This window comes from Podarcis gaigeae, assembly GCF_964106915.1.
Source record: "Podarcis gaigeae genome assembly, chromosome: 2".
Taxonomy (NCBI): domain Eukaryota; kingdom Metazoa; phylum Chordata; class Lepidosauria; order Squamata; family Lacertidae; genus Podarcis; species Podarcis gaigeae.
The window spans coordinates 120,690,879-120,707,829 of record NC_139679.1 but is presented as its reverse complement, the minus strand read 5'-3'; the positions used below and the strand labels follow the sequence as shown (position 1 = coordinate 120,707,829).

Below are 16,951 nucleotides of genomic sequence, written 5' to 3'. Positions count from 1 at the left end.
GTGCGTCTTGGGGTCTGGTGCGTCTTATAGAGCGAAAAATACGGTAAACTGCTTGTTAATTCTTATCTGTGAAGTTACCGGAGCGGGAGGCGGACTCTCCACGCATGACAGTGTGTGTGTGAGTGAGAGAGAGAGAATGAACATGTAAGTGTTTAGTGTGTGCTTAAGATCTATCTCGCACACTCGGCAAATCCACACACCCTTTCCTTCCTCTGCCTGTTTCTGCACTTTCCCTCCTTTCCCTCCCCTCGAGACAAACTCACCTGAGCAAACAGCATTTCTGCTTAGGAGCTACTCATATCCCACCTCAGAAGGTGACCTTAAATTCCCAAAAAGGCTTTGGGGGGACATTATGCAGGGACGAGTGGAAGCCTAGCAGGAGCTGTCCCCTGTCACGATTTATACCACATTTTGGGCCACCAACCTATAGACCATAATTTCTCTCTATGTTACTAAAGCAAGTGGAAATCAAATTTTTTAAAACAGTTAGGTTTCTTTGTTGTCAGCACATCAATATGACTCCTTGCCTAGCATTCATTTCTACAGTGAGTGATAGAATCTCGTTCTACAGTTTTTCCTGAGTGCGGAAGAGTAAGGTGTATCTTCTGAATAAAGGATTAGTCTCTTCCCTGCGTAGATTCTTCGATGACGTTGAAGGTGTGCAGTAATGCTGAGGTGATGTTGATATGGATTCTGCTTGGTGAATTATTTGACGAGATCATTGGGTTTTGGGTTGTTGTTTTTGTAAATAACTTTTTATTGCATCTCCAATGGTGACAGATTACAAATGATGAGATTACTGTTCAGATGGAAGTATTTTCCACTCTCTAATCAATTACACGGTTTCCCCAGGGTGTGAATTCTTTTGATGAGAAGCTAATGTTTTCTTTTCACCAAAGCTTTTTCCACACTCTGAGCACCGATAAGGTTTCTCCCCTGTGTGGATTCTCTGATGAGAAGTGAGGTATCTGCTGAGACGGAAGCACTTCCCACACTCCAAACATTTATATGGCGTCTCCCCTGTGTGAATTGTTTGGTGAGAGGTCAGGTGACTCTTCTGAGTGAAGCGTTTCTCGCACTCGGGGCACTGATACGGTTTCTCCCCTGTGTGAAGTGTTTGGTGGGACGTAAGGTGGGAAATACTGATGAAGCTCTTTCCGCACTGTAAGCATTGATACGGCGTCTCTCCCGTGTGAAATTTTTGGTGATTCGTTAGAGTTATATTGTGCCTGAAGCTCTTTCCGCACTCCAAGCACTGAAATAATTTCTGTCCTGTGTGAATGGTTTGATGTGAAGTGAGATATCTCTTCTGCCTGAAGGTCTTTCCACATTCCAAGCACTGGTATGGTTTCTCCCCTGTGTGGATTCTCTGATGAGGGATGAGGTTCACCTTCCGAGTGAAGCACTTTCCACACTCCAAGCATTTGTATGGTTTCTCCCCTGTGTGAATTCTTTGATGATTAGTGAGAACCCACTTGTGAGAGAAGCTCTTTCCACATTCCTGGCACTGGTATGGTTTGTCATTTGCAGGCGTCCTTTGAGGTGTGGTGGGGCTGGAATCATGCTGAAAACCCTTTCCACCTGCTGCAATGGAAACAGGAAAGAGACTGAGATAGAAATGGAGCCCCAAATCACATAGTATATATTCCAATGCTTGAAACATCTGAGGCAAGATAGGACGGCAATTTACAAAACAGAATGTCGTTTCTGATGTTGTTTTGCAACTATGGATATATATAATATCCTATCTAACAAAATCTCCATTTTGCAATATTTTTTAAAAATAAATTCAATTAGGCTTTTCATTTATATGGAAAAGTGGAATTACAGAACTATAGAAAAACTAATGTATAAAGTTTGAATTTTAGCATTTATACATGCCAGCAGTGGGGCAGGATGGGGCATGAGATTCTATAGCACAAGAAATGTCCTATCTGTTAATTTATGCTGATTTTTATGGGTTGTTGTTGTTTTACAGTTTTTAGAATAAATAAAGAAATAACATTTTGGACATTACCTTTAAGCCCTTTAAGGACTTTAAAACAGATTTTATATTGATTTATGTATCTATATTTATATAGTGCAGTATAGTGGTACCTCGGGTTAAGAACTTAATTCGTTCTGGAGATCCGTTCTTAACCTGAAACTGTTTTTAACCTGAAGCACCACTTTAGCTAATGGGGCCTCCAGCTGCCACTTCATCCTGAAGCCAAGTTCTTAACCAGAGGTACTATTTCTGGGTTAGCGGAGTCTGTAACCTGAAGCGTCTGTAACCTGAAGCGTATGTAACCCGAGGTACCACTGTATCATTACAAAAGATATATCAAAGCGGTTTGCAGAAATGAAAACAAAGCCATAACAATAAAACCATAAAAAAGTTAAAAGGATCAATAGTCTGGGATGGCAGGAGGTGAAATCCAGCAACATCTGAATTTTTATTTATTTACGGTTGTACCTTGATTTTCAAACAGCTTAGATCAACTTTGAACTTTGCCTCAGAAGCCGAATGCCCGGAGCAACTTCCGCAGCTTCTGATTGGCTGCAGGACGCCCCTACTGCCAATCAGAAGCCGCGCCTTGGTTTCCAAACGTTTCGGAAGTTGAATGGACTTCCGGAACGCATTCTGTTCGAAAATCAAGGTACGACTGTAGTTACTTATTAAAATTTGAATAGTACCCTTTACCCAAAGCTCTTCAGGAGTTCCATAATATTAAACGTAGCTGTCAACTTTTCCCTTTTCTTGCGAGGAATCCTATTCGGAATAACGGAATTTCCCTTAAAAAGAGGGAAACGTTGACAGCTATGATATTAAAATACAAAATAAGAACACAAAATAGATAATAAAAGCCAAGCCAAACCCTGGATGGCTGCAGGATCACCACAGAAACACGAGAGAAACACAGAGCCTCACCAAGGGAGACGACGACCTTACAGTTTTCCTCCATGACTTCCTTGTGTAGCCCTCTCTGGTCAGGATCCAGCAGAGCCCATTCCTCCTTGGTGAAATGCACAGCCACATCCTGGAACGACACGGGACCCTAAAAGAGAAAGATTAACATGTTCCTCTTTAAAGGGAACATAAACATGATCTGGGACACGGGTGGCGCTGTGGTCTAAACCACAGAGCCCAAGGCTTGCCAATCAGAAGGTCGGTGGTTCGAATCCCTGCGACGGGGTGAGCTCCCGTTGCTCGGTCCCAGCTGCTGCCAACCTAGCAGTTTGGAAGCACCTTAAAGTGCAAGTAGATAAATAGCCAGAAGGTAAGCTGTGTTTCTGTGCGCTGTTCTGGTTTGCCAGAAGCGGCTTAGTCATTCTGGCCACATGACCTGGAAGCTGTACGCTGGTTCCCTCGGCCAGTAAAGTGAGATGAGCGCCGCAACCCCAGAGTCGGTCACGACTGGACCTAATGGTCAGGGGTCCCTTTACCTTTAAACATGATCTACCAGCAAAATCCAGAAGGCTAGACAAAGGAAAGGTGGCCGGGTCTTATTGTCCAGGATTTTAAACCAGGTTAAAATCTGACAACGTTTGGAATATGAGTTCATACAGGAAGTAGCAGGCTATTAATATCAATGTATGCCCGTGGACTGTTGGTGATGAGCAGCGTCCCGTGCACAGCGGAAGGATGAGGAGTACGTGCCACATACTCTATATTGCTTTATTTACACTTCAAAGCTGGTAGATTACAGAAAAACATCTTGCCTCTGCCGGAGCAGAGAAAAGCATCCTCTCTCCTCTAAAGCATGGAGAGAACAACACACTGAACTGCAAAGAACAGTGAAAAACAGGAAACCAGTGTACGTCACATCCAGTCTCCTTTCCCGTGAGAAAACCCAACAGCATTTGACTGTGGAATGTAAACATTGTCTTGTGACAAGCATTTCGCTGCTCAGTGAAGGAAGCAGAAACCAACATCCTCCCCCTTTCTGTGAACATCACTGGGCAGCGTGTTCGTACAATATCAGTACAAACCCAACTTCTGCACATAGGTACAGTGTTGATCCCTTGATACAATCTTGGACAATACATCAGCAGGAATTTCATTACCTGGCATATAGGACACCGTTACGAGTCCCTTTTGAATACGTTCCCTAGCATGTTGCAACTTCAATTGCAAGTGCTTTGTGCTTTGCTTACAACCTTCAGAATTCAGCAAAGCCAAACATGCTTTGTTGTCCTGGTAAACCTGGATTGGACATTTGACAGGAATTTTCATGTCTTTGCACAATTGTAACAACCATTCACAATCCTTAAGTGAATAAGACAGTGCATTCAGTTCAGCTTCACAAGTACTTAAGCTAACTGTTGTTTGCTTCTTGCATGACCAATCAAATAGACCCTGATTGTACTTATAGCAAACTCCAGACGTACTTTTCCTGTCTGTAGTGTCACTTCCAAAACTTGCATCTGCAAATATCTCAAGACCACCAGACTTCTGATTGTTAAATCTCAGTCTGTAATGCATAGTGCCTTTCAAATACCGCGCTATGCGTTTCAGAGCTTTCCAATCCTTAACAGTAGGATTGTTGACTTGTCTGCTTAGCAAATTACAGCTAACAGCAATGTCTGGTCTTGAACATCTGGCAATGAAGTTTAGCTTGCCTAGCACACTTCTGTACAGTGTAGTATCAGAAAATGCTTCTTCAGTGTCATCTACCTGATAACCTGTTGTCATCGGTGTGTCTACAGGGTTAGCATCCATCAGGTTTAGTTTGCTTAACACATCAGCAATTTTACGTGACTGGTGTACTAGAATGTTACCATCTTCATCTCTCTCTATTTCCAGAGATAGGTAGTTGTTTACCTCACCAAGATCTTTCATGTCAAAGTGCTCTTTCAGTTGAGCTAGGGCGTTATTGTACATTGTGACATCTTCCCAAAAGAATAAAAGATCATCAACATAAAACAAACAATACAGTTTCTTTTGCCCCTCTTCTTTGACAAAAACACATGGATCAGCTTTCCCTTGCTTAAAACCTAGAGAAAACAATACTTCAGTGAGTTTTGTGTGCCAACACCGTGCACTTTGTTTGAGACCATAAAGGGACTTTTTCAGAGCACAAACAAATCCCTGTTTTACCTGTACGCCATCAGGTGGAAGCATATAAAGTGATTCATCTAGAGATCCGTACAGAAAAGCTGTATTCACATCATGGTGACTAATGTGTAGATTCTCCTCTGCAGCTAGCTTGAGCATAAGCCTAATGCTCTCATACCTCACGGTGGGTGAGTAGGTCTCGTGATAGTCTTCACCTGGTACCTGTGCAAAACCTCTGGCTACCAATCTGGCTTTGTGTCTGACTATCTTGCCATTTTGATCTGTCTTCGCTTTGAAGACCCATTTGCTTCCAAGCAGTTTCATTCCTGGAACTACTGGAACAAGGTCCCATGTTTTGTTCCTTTCCAAGGAATCAAGCTCAGCCTTCATGGCATTTAACCATGGCTCAGCTTCCTTTGAATCCAAATCCTGGATTTCTTGGAAACTTGAAGGTTCAAACACCTTCTTGGAGCTTTTAACAGCTGTTACTGCTATCTTAGCAAACTCATCAGCAAATCTCTTTGGAGGTCTGCCTTTTGTGGCTCTCTGTGACCTACGAATTAGCCTTAAGTCTTCAATACTCTCCTCTTCCTTCTTAGGAGAAAAGTGACCTATTGTGAACAATGGTTCCTCTAATTCTTGATCAGAGCTTTCAGAGGGTCGCATAGAGGCTTTCGCACTCTTGAAATCCTCTGAATCACCCGATTCAGTTTCAGACTCAGAATCAGAACCTTCATCAGTGGGTGTGGGTTGTTGTGGTTGCTTTTGACTATCCTCAGTCTCATCACTGTCATCAGGATAACATTGGAAAATTCCCACATTCTCCCCCCACTTGGCATTGTACTCAACACTTCTTGTGAGCTTAATTGCCTTAGAGTCAGTCATTATTATTCTGTAAGACCCTTTCTGATAACCTAGAAAGATACCATGCAATCCACGCTTGTCTAACTTGGAGCTTTGTGGTGAGTGAACCCACATGTCAGAACCAAAAATTTTCATGTGTTTGATGTATGGCTTCTTGCCAAACATCTTCTCATAGGGGGTACAACCAATCGCTGAAGATAACCTGCGATTATAACTGTAAACAAAACATGAGAGAGCTTCGGCCCAATAACTCTCTGGAAGATTTGCATCATGCAGCAAGGTTTTTAACCCTTGAAGCAACGTCTGATTTGCTCGTTCCGCAAGTCCATTCTGCCATGGCGAACGAGGACTAGACAAATCGTGTTGAATTCCTTTCTCAGTCAGAAAAGCTTCAAACTGCTGAGAAGTGAATTCTCCCCCGCGATCACTGAAAAGAATTTTTATCTTCTTACCATGCACATTTTCCAACCAAGCACAGAATTCCTTGAACCTTGGAAAAGCCTCTGATTTCTGCTTGAGATTGTACACATAAATATACCTGGAAAATGCATCAATGAGAACCATGAAGTACCTGTTTCCACCCAAAGAGGGCGCTAGTGGTCCAACCAAATCAGCATGAACAACCTGGTATGGTTCTGTAGCTTGCCTACTAGACACCTTACCTTTCGCAGCCATTTTCACTTTGTTTGCTGCGCATGCCTTGCACTTCATGTGGTACCTGCAGGGTTTAATAGTCATACCTTCAACCAAGGCAGGCATTTTAGATACTGCCTCAAAATGCAAATGACCAAATTTTCGATGAAAATCGTGAATACATTCTGCATGCAAACTTTTGTTAGAACCTGCAATGCAACAAGTGTCATCCTGCACAACATCATCAAAATACAAAACATACAAACGATCAACATATTCAGCATGCAATACATAATCATTTTTCTTTGTGATGATGCACCTTTTGTTCTTAAAGGAAACGTCAATTTTCCGCTCATTCAGCTGTCCAACGCTGAGCAGATTATGCTTGGCATCTGGCACATAAAGCACATCCTGTATCGATAAGTCCAAACTGTGAAGAACAACAGTTCCGTAGCCTTTACTGGGGATTGTGTGGTCATCCGCCTGGTGAATCGCACCTTCCTGCGGTGTAAATGACACGAACAGTCGCTTATCGTTGCACATGTGGTGGGTCGCCGCTGAATCAACAACGAAGAAAGATCTAGACGTCTTCTGGACCTCTGCAACTTTTGGAGTGAAGCGTGAGACCATTGCCTTGTGCTGCGTTGTCCTGGACACCGGACCTTTGCCTTTGCCTCGGCCTTTTCCACGCGATGAGCTTTCGCTGCGCTGCTCTGTCTTGGCCCTGGGATTTCTGCATTCCCTCTTCATATGGCCTAGACGTCCACACGAGTAGCATTTCACTGCCTTCAAAGCTTTGGCGCCATCTGGTGGTTCCACTGCACTATGGGATGACGACTGTGAAGTCTCCCCCTTGCCCATGCAGCTAGCACCCCGGCGATCTGCTTCATTCAGAATCACGGCAGTATCACAGGCTACTGTGAGTTGAGCATTTGGCTGATTGGCATCAAATTCCCCACTTGCCTCATCCAGCCTTCTGCAGCTAGCCATCATGACTTTGGCATTAGCCTTCTGCATCATCTCTGCTGCTTTAAATCAGGCTGCTTTATACTAGCTGTGTCTGTGTACAGCTGCTTCATTCCAAAAGCAAGTCCAAAACAGCCTCTGCCTGTGAGCCTGTGCCACTCTGCTTAATTGCAGCTGCTTCAAACCTCATTCCAAAGGCAAGTTCAAAAGTGCTTTCTCTCTGCTGCCTTAAATTCATGCTGCGTCACTGCTGCAGCTGCTTTATTCCAAAAGCACTTTTAAAAGTTACTTTCGATTTCCCCAGCATAGGAGCTTGTTCCTTTGAGCCCGGCAAAACGGCCTTAAAAGTCCAAAGTCCAGCCATAAAGCCATTAATTAGAAGCTGGCAGGCTGCCCAGAGCAGTAGCACATACCTCATCAATCATCTTGACGCGCAGAGCAGATTCCGTTCCGATCTGTCCCTCTGCATTCCGATCCTTTGCCGGCACTCCGATTCAACTTCTGGAGCCCATAACCAAGTGTTGGTGATGAGCAGCGTCCCGTGCACAGCGGAAGGATGAGGAGTACGTGCCACATACTCTATATTGCTTTATTTACACTTCAAAGCTGGTAGATTACAGAAAAACATCTTGCCTCTGCCGGAGCAGAGAAAAGCATCCTCTCTCCTCTAAAGCATGGAGAGAACAACACACTGAACTGCAAAGAACAGTGAAAAACAGGAAACCAGTGTACGTCACATCCAGTCTCCTTTCCCGTGAGAAAACCCAACAGCATTTGACTGTGGAATGTAAACATTGTCTTGTGACAAGCATTTCGCTGCTCAGTGAAGGAAGCAGAAACCAACATGGACTGCCTCGCCAGAGTGGTGCATTTTCTGGTTATCTCCTGCTTGGACTACTGCAATGCGCTCTACGTGGGGCTACCTTTGAAGGTGACCCGGAAACTACAACTAATCCAGAATGCGGCAGCTAGACTGGTGACTGGGAGCGGCCACCGAGACCATATAACACCGGTCCTGAAAGATCTTCATTGGCTTCCAGTATGTTTCTGAGCACAATTCAAAGTGTTGGTGCTGACCTTTAAAGCCCTAAACGGCCTCGGTCCAGTATATCTGAAGGAGCGTCTCCACCCCCATTATTCTGCCCGGACACTGAGGTCCAGCTCTGAGGGCTTCTGGTGGTTCCCTCCCTGCGAGAAGCCAAGTTACAGGGAAGCAGGCAGAGGGCCTTCTCGGTAGTGGCACCCGCCCTGTGGAACGTCCTCCCATCAGATGTCAAAGAGAAGAACAACTACCAGACTTTTAGAAGACATCTGAAGGCAGCCCTGTTTAGGGAAGCTTTTAATGTTTAATAGGCTATTGTATTTTAATATTCTGTTGGAAGCCGCCCAGAGTGGCTGGGGAAACCCAGCCTGATGGGCGGGGTTTAAATAATAAATTAGTAGTAGTCGTAGTAGTAGTAGTAGTAGTAGTAGTAGTAGTAGTAGCAGTAGTATTAGGATGATGCTTCTGGCCCAGAGATGGAAAGAAGGAAAATACCGCCCAGAGAAGACTGGGCGATGGAATATGCAGAAATGGCAAAACGTGACGGGAAAGATCGCCAACCAGGAAGACCAAGTATTTTCAGAAGACTGGAATAACCTTTTTAATATATTCGAAAGACCACTGTAGGCAGTTGAAATCCTTGGCAGGAATGCAATGACACTTGTAAAGTAAAATGAACTTTGGTTACTATCATTATATCGCAGATAGATAACGGTAAATGATGCAGGAATTCTTTTATTTTTATTTTTAGGAAATGGAACCCATGGTGGGAGGGAAGGAGGTCTGAAGGTTAGAAAGAACCTCTTTTTATTTTTTCCTCAGCATGGCTATGTTTATTGTGTTCAACTTTATGTAAAACCAATAAAAAATTATTTTAAAAAAGCAAGAAAAGAGGATAATAATTTATTATGATTACAGCATCAATTTGTATAAGAATGTATGGGAGTATATTACATTAGGCTTTTGCACTTTGTTTATTTTAACTCATTTTTTTCTCTTTCTTACGCACATCGTGGTTCTTTTCGCCCCTTAACTCCCCCCCCCCCTCCGTATCACTTTATTTCTAAAAATGAAATAAGGATTTAAACCTTAACGATGGGGACCCACAGCCTTCGTCAAAGGAAGAATCAAAGGGAAGGAGAGAGATTCGGTCAGGCCCAGGGAGGTGGCAGCGGGCAGAGGGACTGCCCCCCCCCCAGCCCTTCTTTTCCCCTACCTGATCTGTTGCCATGGCAACTGCTTCCCCTCTGCCAGAAGGAAGATGCAGCCGAGATGGTCCTTCCAGCATCATTCCATCACCTGCGAGAGACAAGGAGGGGGAAAGAGACACCAGCAGGCATATGCCTCAGAGGCCAAGAGCCACATGTTGAAAATACACACTGAGGTAAGTTTACAGATTGTCTCACCCGTTTTATACACTCTGAATGTTTAGGTCCCCCCTTTTTTTTATTCATCTCCACTCCTCGTAGGCCATTACTTACAAATCAAGCGTTTTCCTCCATGTGGAACAACAACAACAACAACAAGAATATTTTTTAATTTGTACCCCGCCCTCCCCTGCCGGTATTAGCCGGGCTCGGGGCAGCAAATACCAGTAAAATTACAATAAAAACATAATGGGAGGGGGAACCAATTTAAAATACAGGTTGAAAATACATTTTAAAATGCAGCCTCATTTTAATAGTAGGCCATAGATCAAAACCATAAGGGGAGGGAAGCATAAGGGTCAGACTGAGTCCAAACCAAAGGCCAGGTGGAACAGCTCTGTCTTGCAGGCCCTGTCTTGCAGGTCCAGTCGTGGCCGACTCTGGGGTTGCGGTGCTCATCTTGCTCTATAGGCCAAGGGAGCCGGCGTACAGCTTCCGGGTCATGTGGCCAGCATGACAAAGCCACTTCTGGCGAACCAGAACAGCGCACGGAAACGCCGTTTACCTTCCTGCCAGAGCGGTACCTATTTATCAACTTGCACTTTGACGTGCTTTTGAACTGCTAGGTTGGCAGGAGCTGGGACCGAGCAACGGGAGCTCACCCCGTCGCGGGGATTCGAACCGCCGACCTTCTGATCGGCAAACCCTAAGCTCTGTGGTTTAACCCACAGCACCATCCGGAGAGGGGGAATCAAATTTTGTCTCCATTCCCTGTGTCATGCCAAAGTATTCTTGCAGCCCACTTAGTCTGAGAGGTTGGGCTGCCCTGTCTTTATTGCATCCACTATGTGGTGTCGTGGTTAAGAGCGGTAGACTCGTAATCTGGGGAACCGGGTTCGCGTCACTGCTCCTCCACATGCAGCTGCTGGGTGACCTTGGGCCAGTCACACTTCTCTGAAGTCTCTCAGCCCCACTCACCTCGCAGAGTGTTTGTTGTGGGGGAGGAAGGGAAAGGAGAATGTTAGCCTTCGGGTAGTGAAAAATCCAAACTCCTCCTCCTCTTATTGCATAGCAGAGGATCAGAGCAAGTTCAGGTCTGCCCCATTAAACCTTACCTGGTATGGCGGCACCTTGTTCCCCCTCCTGCACGACCATCCATCTCAGGGGCCTCCCTCTGGCATCCAAAGGAGTCTTCTCTGCCTCAGGGAAACCAGCAGCCCCTTCTGCAAACAGGCCCTTTGCCAGAAACAGGGGATGGGGAGCAGGATTAGAAAAGCAATATCAGAGGAAAAGGCTTGAGACGCTTTCAGAAAAGGTTGGGAAATGACGGGAAGCAGGGGTTTTCACGTGTGAATTATTATTCTTATTACTGACATTATTAACATCCCAAATAGCAGGGTATTACAGAGCTATCATACATCCTGGTTTTCCCAGATACATCCTGGAACTGGGCTGCAAAATGACGTCCGGGCGGATTTTTGCTAAACTGGCAAAATGTCCAGGGAAACCCAGACGGGTATAGCAAGCACGGCGATTTTTTTATACAGTGGAATCTCGGTTTCCAAACGTAATCCGTTCCAGAAGACCGTTCGACTTCTGAAACGTTCAAAAACTGAAAAGCCGAAGCCTCGATACATTAGGGAAATATATTACCCCAGAGGACAGGATCACACTTCAAAACGACCTTGACAGATTAGAGAACTGGGCCCAAACAAACAAGATGAATTTTAACAGGGAGAAATGTAAAGTATTGCACTTGGGCAAAAAAAAACGAGAGGCACAAATACAAGATGGGTGACACCTGGCTTGAGAGCAGTACATGTGAAAAGGATCTAGGAGTCTTGGTTGACCACAAACTTGACATGAGCCAACAGTGTGACGCGGCAGCTAAAAAAGCCAATGCAATTCTGGGCTGCATCCATAGGAGTATAGCATCTAGATCAAGGGAAGTAATAGTGCCACTGTATTCTGCTCTGGTCAGACCTCACCTGGAGTACTGCGTCCAGTTCTGGGCACCACAGTTCAAGAAGGACACTGACAAACTGGAGCGTGTCCAGAGGAGGGCAACCAAAATGGTCAAAGGCCTGGAAACGATGCCTTATGAGGAACGGCTAAGGGAGCTGGGCATGTTTAGCCTGGAGAAGAGGCGGTTAAGGGGTGATATGATAGCCATGTTCAAATATATAAAAGGATGTCACATAGAGGAGGGAGAAAGGTTGTTTTCTGCTGCTCCAGAGAAGCGGACACGGAGCAATGGTTCCAAACTACAAGAAAAAAGATTCCACCTAAACATTAGGAGGAACTTCCTGACAGTGAGAGCTGTTCGACAGTGGAATTTGCTGCCCAGGAGTGTGGTGGAGTCTCCTTCTTTGGAGGTCTTTAAGCAGAGGCTTGACAACCATATGTCAGGAGTGCTCTGATGGTGTTTCCTGCTTGGCAGGGGGTTGGACTCGATGGCCCTTGTGGTTTCTTCCAACTCTATGATTCTATGATTCTATGAAAATGGAAACCGCGTAGCACGTTCGGCTTCCAAAAATCATTTGAAAACCGGAGCAATTACTTCCAGGTTTTTGACGTTCGGGAACTGAAACATTCGACTACGGAGGAGTTCGAAGACCAAGGTTCCACTGTATTAAAAAATGCTTTAAAAATCCAAGAAAAGCCCCAAAACAACTCTCACCAAAGGAAAAAAACAAACTCAACGACCTTTTGTATATATCATGCAAACAATCACTAAGTAGTGGTGGTACACTAATATTTATCAAGACACCAATATTTCCTGAGCTGGCCTGGATAGCAAATACTGAGCATCAAAGTCCAAAGCCTAGGAAATAAAATTCCACCAGATGACACAGAAATATTCTGGAGTCTCCACGCCCAAGGAAACTCGCAATCTATGTGTGATTTCTTTCCCGGCAAAAGGAATTATGGGGTACTCTCCCTCACACTCCTGCCCCCTAAAAATTAGGATATAAAGCTCTCACCTGCTGCTCTTCTTGCTTCTTGTCCTCTGCCCGGCTCAGGAGGAAACCTTCAGCCAGGGCCACCGCCTGATAGCTGGTCTCCGCTCCACATTCCCTCACCCAGTTCTCCATCTCTGGGGGGAGGACAGCCAGGAACTGCTCGAAGATCACCAGGTCCAGGATCTGATTTTTCGTGTGTCGCTCTGGCTTCAGCCACTCACGGCAAAGGCGGTGGAGCCGGTTGCAAACCTCTCGGGGCCCTTTGGCCTCCTGGTAGCAGAAATGCCTGAACTGCTGGCGCTGTACATCTGAGCTGAGGGCATTCTCCTCGCCCAGGATCTCCTGTGTGGTTCTTTCCAAAAATTCTCCACTGTTCCCAATGTTGAAGTCATCAGACACTCTTCTTCTTGTAGGCCCAGCTAAGTCTTCCTTGTCCATCACTGATCTGGGCTCCAAAGATTCCGAATCTTCCTTCTTCTTCAAAAACTGTGCTGACCAGAGGTGTTACACCGATTCCTGCAAAGCAAACACATTGTCTTGTTAGAGAATTATTGCATTCTCTTATTTGTTTATTTATATTTTTTCAAATATATACATTTTATTAGTTTTACAATCTATTTAACATTTCCAGGTTGTGACTTCCTTCCCCTCTTTCTGCTGTCCCTTATTTTTTTTAATGTCTTCTGCATCTTCAAGTTCATTTTACTTGCTCATTTATTTATCTTCTGTAAATATATATTTACTTGCCGATCGAAAGGTCGGCGGTTCGAATCCCTGCGGCGGGGTGCGCTCCCGCTGCTCGGTCCCAGCGCCTGCCAACCTAGCAGTTCGAAAGCACCTCCGGGTGCAAGTAGATAAATAGGGACCGCTTACCAGCGGGAAGGTAAACGGCGTTTCCGTGTGCGGCTCTGGCTCGCCAGAGCAGCGATGTCACGCTGGCCACGTGACCCGGAAGTGTCTCCGGACAGCGCTGGCCCCTGGCCTCTTGAGTGAGATGGGCGCACAACCCCAGAGTCTGTCAAGACTGGCCCGTACGGGCAGGGGTACCTTTACCTTTACCTTTTAAATATATATACTGTTATAAAACTGCAGGTTGTTACATTAATCCTGCTAATGTTTTTATCTGTTTACAATTGATCTGTAAATATTAAATGAACCATTTCCAATCTTTTATAAGAAATTTGTTATCTTGATTTCTTATTCTTCCTGTAAGTTTCGCCATTTCTGCATATTCCGTAAGTTTTTATATCTACTCCTCTTCTTCTGGGACTTCTGCTTCTTTCCATTTTGGGGCAAGTAACATTCTTGCTGTTGTAGCCACATACATAAATTTCTATATAATTTATGTAGTTCTATCCCTATAATTCCCAAAAGAAAAGCTTCTGGGGTTTTTCTTAATAAAAGTTATTTTGAACATCCTTTTCAATTCATTATATATCATTTCCCAATAAGCTTTAACCTTACTACAAGACCAGAATTATTGCATTGTCAGGGCTGGAAGATTTTCCCGCAGGAAACCAGGGTGAGTCTGGCATGCAAACAGCTCTTTCCAAGGAAGTAGAAGCAGGTGAATTGTATGCCAAGTCCCACAACAAATACTGGAGGGCGATTCTTCCATATGAAGGCCATGGATTGATTGATTGATTGATTTCATTGGAAGCCTCCCATCTTTTTGAGAGGATGCAGCAACCTTGACAGCTCTTCCCCCTCCCCTCAGCCTTCCACCAAGTCCGTAGCCAAGGCCTTTAACCCTCACTCTGTAATCACAGAACTGTAGGTTCCTATAATCCAACCCCCTGAAATGCAGGAATCTTTTTGCCAAACGTGGGGCTCAAACCCACAACCCTGAGATTAAGCGTCTCAAGAGACAGTTGCCTCTTCCTGCATTGTGGGGGGTTGGACTAGATGGCCCCCGGATCCCTTCCAACTCTAGGATTCTAGAATTTGTATGCTCTGCCGACTGAGCTATCTCATGGTCTATAAACCATAGCCACACAAGTATGTTCTATTCAAAGTGTTGGTGCTGTACTTTAAAGCCCTAAACTGCCTTGGTCCAGTATACCAGAAGGAGCGTCTCCACCCCCATCATTCTGCCCGGACACTGAGGTCCAGCGCTGAGGGCCTTCTGGCGATTCCCTCCCTCCAAGAAGTGAGGTTACAGGGAACCAGGCAAAGGGCCTTCTCGGTGGTGGCACCCGCCCTGTGGAACGCCCTCCCACCAGATGTCAAAGAGAAAAACAACTACCAAGCAAAATTCTTAACCTGAGGCACCATTTCTGGGTTAGCGGAGTCTGTAACCTGAAGCGTATGTAACCTGAAGCATATGTAACCTGAGGTGCCACTGTACCAGACTTTTAGAAGACATCTGAAGGCAGCATAAGAAAGAAAGAAAGAAAGAAAGAAAGAAAGAAAGAAAGAAAGAAAGAAAAGAAGAAAGTTCAGAAGATTCTTGGGAATCTTGTTCTTTTTTATATAATATGTTGTGGTGTGAGTGTAAATTTTAACATGGAAAATCAAATAAATAAATAAATCTGTAGGATGGAAGGAAGGAGGGAAGGAAGGAAGGATGGGGTGAAATGATAAATGGGATGGGGGTCTCTCCTGCTGTTCTTGGGCCCCCACGATCTCCCAATAGGTTAACAATCCACCTCCCCTTTCTTTGTATGGCATTCACTGGGTGGCGTAATAATAATATTATTTTTAAAAATTTATATCCTGCCCTCCTCAGACAAAGCCGGGCTCAGAGCGGCTAACAGTAAAAAATAACATCAAATCATAATCAGTGAATTGAAATACATTCTAGAATCAATTCATTCCAAAATGAATGCAAAATCAAATGAATGGCAACCATTGGGCTAGAGTAGGAACCTGGGTACCCCCCCAAGGGGGGTTCCCAGCCCCCACCCCACCCCAGCTGTCATTTTCCTGCCTATCCCCACCCCCGACCATGCACCTTCCCCCGCAGCCCTGCGGATCCCTTTCACCCAAATGCACAAACAATGTGCATGCCCCCCACCCCGCCCCCGCTCACCAGATCCCAGAAGGGATCACCCACGCAGCGCTTGCAACAGACAGATGAACCGGGCAGGAAAGCAGAGGGGTGGAGGCGCCCTCCCCGCACCCCCCCCCGCCCCATCCCCTTCCTCCCATTGCCTTCCCTTCTAGGCATCCTCCTCCGCTCACTTTAACCCTTAGAAGGTTATAATAATAATAATAATAATTTATTATTTATACCCCTCCCCTCTGGCTGAGTTTCCCCAGCCACTCTGGGTGGCTACCCATCAAGTGTTAAAAACAGTACAGCATTAAATATTAAATATTAAACATTTAAAACTTCCCTGAACAGGGCTGCCTTCCGATGTCTTTTAAAGATAGGCTAGCTGCTTATTTCCTTCACATCTGAAGGGAGGGTGCTCCACTAAGGAGAAGGCCCTCTGTTGGTTAGGCGCAGGAGGAATCGTAGAAGGGGAAGGGACCCCCGGGGGTCATCCAGCTGTAGCAGGAACCCCCTCCCCCCCATCATTCAGTTTGCACAAACCTCACTCACACTCACACACTACATACACTACGCTTCTGTTATAAATTCATAGAAAATCAACCATACATCGGATTTGCACTGTTCCACTTTTATTTTACTCCAGTAAGGAAGGACTACAAAATGGGGAAGGTTTGATACAGGGCAGCCATAATCCCTTCAGCATCCCAGCACATCCACAGGAGCCCTGCCCAGTTGCTATGCCAACCCTGATGGTCCTAGACAGAAGACAATCAAGATTGCAAAGAACTTGCATATGGGGGTGGATTCAGCACGGAGTGGAACAAAGGACAATGATCAGATCTTCCCTCAGGGGGCAGGAAACTTCGACTACCTTTTGTCTTCTGAAAAATGACTCATGAGGAGGGGAGAGAAGGGAACCAGCCAGGTGACAGGACACCCAGGTTACCACCACAACTCCTCCCTCAACCCCTCCTTTCTGTAATGTATGCATGATGTTTCTGGGGGTGGGCTTGACCTAGAGGAGGGGAATTTCAAAAGTTTTTATAAGGTCTTGCACACCATTTTTCTGTGTCTTTCCTC

General features: G+C 45.2%; 1 protein-coding gene across 2 annotated transcripts; it reads right to left on the bottom strand.

The window, feature by feature from the left end:
- Nucleotides 1–691: 691 nt before the first annotated feature.
- Nucleotides 692–16,000, bottom strand: LOC310837654 (uncharacterized protein). 2 transcript variants are annotated; one of them, XM_083724579.1, is made up of 6 exons: nucleotides 15,905–16,000; nucleotides 12,895–13,389; nucleotides 11,026–11,146; nucleotides 9,760–9,842; nucleotides 2,912–3,038; nucleotides 692–1,584 (listed from the first exon to the last, which is right to left on the bottom strand). In XM_083724579.1, the coding sequence occupies exons 2-6, from the start codon at nucleotides 13,309–13,311 to the stop codon at nucleotides 836–838; spliced, it is 1,497 nt and encodes a 498-aa protein (XP_083580705.1). In that variant the 5' UTR covers nucleotides 13,312–13,389; nucleotides 15,905–16,000; the 3' UTR covers nucleotides 692–835. The 2 variants fall into 2 exon arrangements, with proteins under 2 accessions (XP_083580705.1, XP_083580706.1); XM_083724580.1 differs by lacking the exon at nucleotides 15,905–16,000 and adding an exon at nucleotides 13,933–14,050 and having other exon boundaries at nucleotides 12,895–13,595.
- Nucleotides 16,001–16,951: the final 951 nt, after the last annotated feature.